Raw genomic sequence first — 4,019 nt, 5'->3', positions numbered from 1 at the left:
TAAGACTTCTCACTTACAAGTGAAGAAGAATACCACTATACCGTAGCACTAAGTAGCATTGATTACGCCCTATTGAACTAGGAGTATTTGTGTAATATGCCATACTACCATTTAAAAGTGGTTATGCCTCAGATCTTAACAAATGAACTTAAGAATTCCCTCATTCTCCCTCCAAATAGTTTTTCTCTACAACAAAAATAAAATGATGGTGCATCTACACACCTATTTATATCTCACACACACCCTTCTTAATTTCTGATTGTCAGATTGAATCAGTTGAAGAAGATGAACGGACAAACATTAGCAAGATTGAGAGAGAGAAAGGAGTGTGAATAGCACTACCCAAATACAAAATGTTATCAGGGGCCTTGAAATTCTCTAATAACAGATGAAGCATTTGATCTAGAATTAACTCCAAATCTTAGGCCTTCGTTGCATCATCACCTTACATCAAATCTGAACTACATCTATGGGTATCTGATCCCATAATCTCCTAAATTTCACCGCAAACGTGCGGTCGGTGAACTGATCATTGTCGGTTCATGTCAGCACCGGGACTACGGCCACGGGCATGGCTGGTCAAGTAATCGGTTCCGGCCAAAAAACTGGCCTTGACCCTGTCCAGCCCAAGTTTGTCCATTTCTTGGCAGAAGGAAAAGAAAAAAAAGACACCTACGTGACGCATCCACAATAGTATACAAACTGTTACAATAATTATCATAATATTATCACCATATTCTCACACTTAAACATTTCGTCTAATTCTCCAGCAAACTCGAAATATATTGTTATGAGCTACAGAATAAACTTGAAACCTTTCGAAATTGTGTTCATTCAGCAGGTTTAGATACTTGAGACTCCTGCTGTTGTTTCCACTGCTCTGGTGTCAGAGCTTTCTTTATCGAGAGCGCATGAATCTCCTTCATCTCCTCTTCCAAAGAAGAATTTACCAGCCGATGCCTCTCCAGCAACCTCTTTCCTTCAAATTGCGCTGATACTATCTCAATAGCAAAGCTAGCACCACATCTGACAACCGTCAACATTCAATTAAATAAAACGAGGGGGAAAAGCACTCAGAAATTTCTTAAATTAAATGTAAAATTGATTCCACGAAGTAACTTACCCTCCAGATGTATCAATTACTTCCTGAAAGATACAAAAGTTCAAAAATAAATTAGGAACAAGAAATGACAGATTCAGAGAGGTATAAGCATTGCAAATGCAAGTCATTCCACAAAATCTTTTAAAAGGGTTTACAATAACAGCAATCTGTTTCTAAAGGACTGAATAAAGCACAGGTTTCTGTATTTTTACTTCACTTTTAACTTTATCGACCAAGCAAACTGAAATCTTAATTCAAGTGGAAATTTTGCATACTCAATTCAAGTGAGCATGCCAAATTAACTTAACCGCTCACAGTAATCCCTTTCACTAAATGAAGCCTACGATCAAATGTTTCCAAAAGCAACACATTGGCAGTATGATTCACTAATTTGATTGTCATGACTAAATTGTTGGAAAGACAGAGTGGTCTGGTCAAACAATGATATTAAGAAGAACTCAAAAATGTACAGGTTGCAAATTAATGGAGCAAAGCACATGTGAGAGGAACGTAAAAGTTATTTAAGCTTTTCATGCATTTTCAGCCATACCATAGAGATATAATCATATATAATGATCAGCTGTAATACAAGCAAGGAATTTGCATAAAATAGCGGAAAATTTCCGCATTTGGTCTCTCTAGTTGTCCTGAATACCAATAAGTCCCTAAGGGTTGGCTCAATTCCGCTTTGTTTAGTGGCTCTTCTGTGCTCCCTCATTATCTAAATGGAATGTCTGATTTGGAGCAATTTGACATGGCAAGGAAACGATAGAAGACTATAAGAGTAGTTTTGCCGAGTTTTATACTACAGAAAAGAAGGTGGAAACCATAATACACGGGCAAAGAATGTAGGTTGACCGAAATTAAACAATCCACTCAATGAAAAAATCCATATCTTCTTACTTGGCAGCAATTAAAATAAAGCAAATACAACCAAATGCTTGAAATTTCTTTAAAATTTAAGAATGATTGCTGATGCACCAAACTTCTAACCCTGTAGGGTCTCTTATGTTTATAAAGTAATAGCGGGAAGAGCAAAATAGACTAAGCAACTATTACAGGTAAAATATCTTCCCCAATATCTGTTGCCAATCCACACTGCATCTTACATTCTTGGAGTCTTGATGGCTGAAACTTCTAAATGTCTCAAAAGGATGTTGGGATTCTCGTGTATTCTTTAGGGAGAATAAAGTGAGAAATTTTGTGGGTTTTGTTTAAGGGTTAGGGGAGGACAAGGACTCTTATTTTTTATTTTCAGTTTCAAAAGGTTGTTGTCCTTAATTTTTTTCAATCAGAAATTGCAAAATTGAATAGCAAAAACACCCACACAATGAGATCATACCCAAAAGAACATTGTCTCCAAACAAAAGTCCCTTCATATTTGACACTAAAGAAATTGAAAACTAGCACAGAATAACACATTAACTCCTAATGTCAGTTATTTAACTTTTGTTCTAAAAGTTGAAAAAGAAGTAATATCTTCTTTCTTTGCCAAATCTAGATTCATTATCAAAGCCTGCGAATCATACCACTAACATTAATCTGATTGACCTCTCAAACGATATTGGCTGCTACTCGACTGCCTTTCAGATGACATTGTTTAACGAAGATAAAGGAAAAACTCAAACGCAGATACAAAGACAGCCTCAAAATCTTTCCCACCAAAGGCTGTGTACATTTTACCATTGGAATTGAGAGCACAAATGTAAATAGTAGAGCCACGATACGTTTCGTGCAACTGATACAAAAAGTCCTCAACAATCCCTTCTTAATTTTCTCCTTCTCACAACACATAGACATGTTTGAACTGATCAAGTGCACATCGAAAACAAATCGAACAAATTTTCCTTTTCATGAGTTGTTAAGAACAAAAAAAACCAGCTCCAATTCCCCTATATTGACACGGAATTTTCCACAATTTACCTATAATTAGTTAAATCTTGGACAATTTAAATCAGTTTAACATGTTTAAATTCAATAACTATATCATAATTGAACTACATAAAACAATGAAGCAAAACCCTATATTACCACAACAGTCCAATCCCTGACTAAAGAAAATTAAAGAATCTAAAGTGAAGTGCAAATTGAACATCGCCTAATTAAAAACTAATCTAAAGAGAACAGAGAGAGCTTACGAGATGTGCAGGGTTCAGTTTTGACGTCAGTGAAGACTTCACTTGCTCCTTTGTCACTCCCATCTCTTTCTCCCTCTCCCTCTGTATCGCTCTCTCTCTCTCTCTCTCTCTCTCTTCCTCTGATTCTTGCTCGCTTTTATTTCGTTCACAACTCGAGTGGTGGCTTAAATTGGAGGTTCTTCTTGGGCGGACTGTATTCAAGGCCCATTGTAGGGCCCAACTTAAGTTCACCCTAAAGGATGATTTTCGAATGGAGTAGATTGGAAACAACATAGGGTTTTTAGAAGGAAAATTTTATTTGAACCTATATAATCTCATATTACATCCAACTTATTCTCTACATCCATATAATTGTTAATTAAATTATTGATATATCTTTAAACCCAAGTTTACTACCTAAATCACGCTCACAACTCAATTCAATATGTAAATTTATCTTTACAACCATTCAAAAAAATTAAAAACCACATAAAATTCATTACACTTTTAAACTTAGCGGTTGACAATATGTAATTTTCGCCAAATATTCACTTGCCCAATAGATTAAAAGACTACTTTGAGTTCCTATTTCTTCTGATTTCTTAGTTCATAGCACACAACAATGGCGACAACTCGTTTCCCCTCATTGACAACTTTGTTGCTACTGGTCCAATACACTTGTATATACATACCTATCTTAAAAATAGGTTCAGTAGCAGGACAAGCCAACTTCAGCACAAACCAAGCTACTCTTCAAATCCACACCCAAGAAACCTGTCATTTCCCGTTGAGCTGGAATT

The 4,019-nt window shown here is 36.0% G+C and overlaps 1 protein-coding gene across 1 annotated transcript; it reads right to left on the bottom strand.

Annotated features, from left to right (window-relative positions):
• Positions 1 to 691: 691 nt before the first annotated feature.
• LOC137720553 (protein BOLA2-like) lies at positions 692 to 3,368 on the bottom strand. Its single transcript, XM_068459636.1, has 3 exons — positions 3,241 to 3,368; positions 1,124 to 1,146; positions 692 to 1,026 (listed from the first exon to the last, which is right to left on the bottom strand). The coding sequence occupies exons 1-3, from the start codon at positions 3,301 to 3,303 to the stop codon at positions 831 to 833; spliced, it is 282 nt and encodes a 93-aa protein (XP_068315737.1). The 5' UTR covers positions 3,304 to 3,368; the 3' UTR covers positions 692 to 830.
• Positions 3,369 to 4,019: the final 651 nt, after the last annotated feature.

Source organism: Pyrus communis, chromosome 16, assembly GCF_963583255.1.
Source record: "Pyrus communis chromosome 16, drPyrComm1.1, whole genome shotgun sequence".
NCBI lineage: Eukaryota > Viridiplantae > Streptophyta > Magnoliopsida > Rosales > Rosaceae > Pyrus > Pyrus communis.
Note: the sequence above shows the minus strand (reverse complement) of the source record. Positions and strands in the feature narration are given on the sequence as shown.

Coding starts and splice junctions, on each gene's coding strand:
- LOC137720553 (XM_068459636.1), bottom strand. CDS start 3,303: ATGGGAGTGACAAAGGAGCAAGTGAAGTCTTCACTGACGTCAAAACTG. Junction 1,147..3,240: donor AACTGAACCCTGCACATCTC/GTAAGCTCTCTC, acceptor TGTATCTTTCAG/GAAGTAATTGATACATCTGG. Junction 1,027..1,123: donor GTAATTGATACATCTGGAGG/GTAAGTTACTTC, acceptor GACGGTTGTCAG/ATGTGGTGCTAGCTTTGCTA.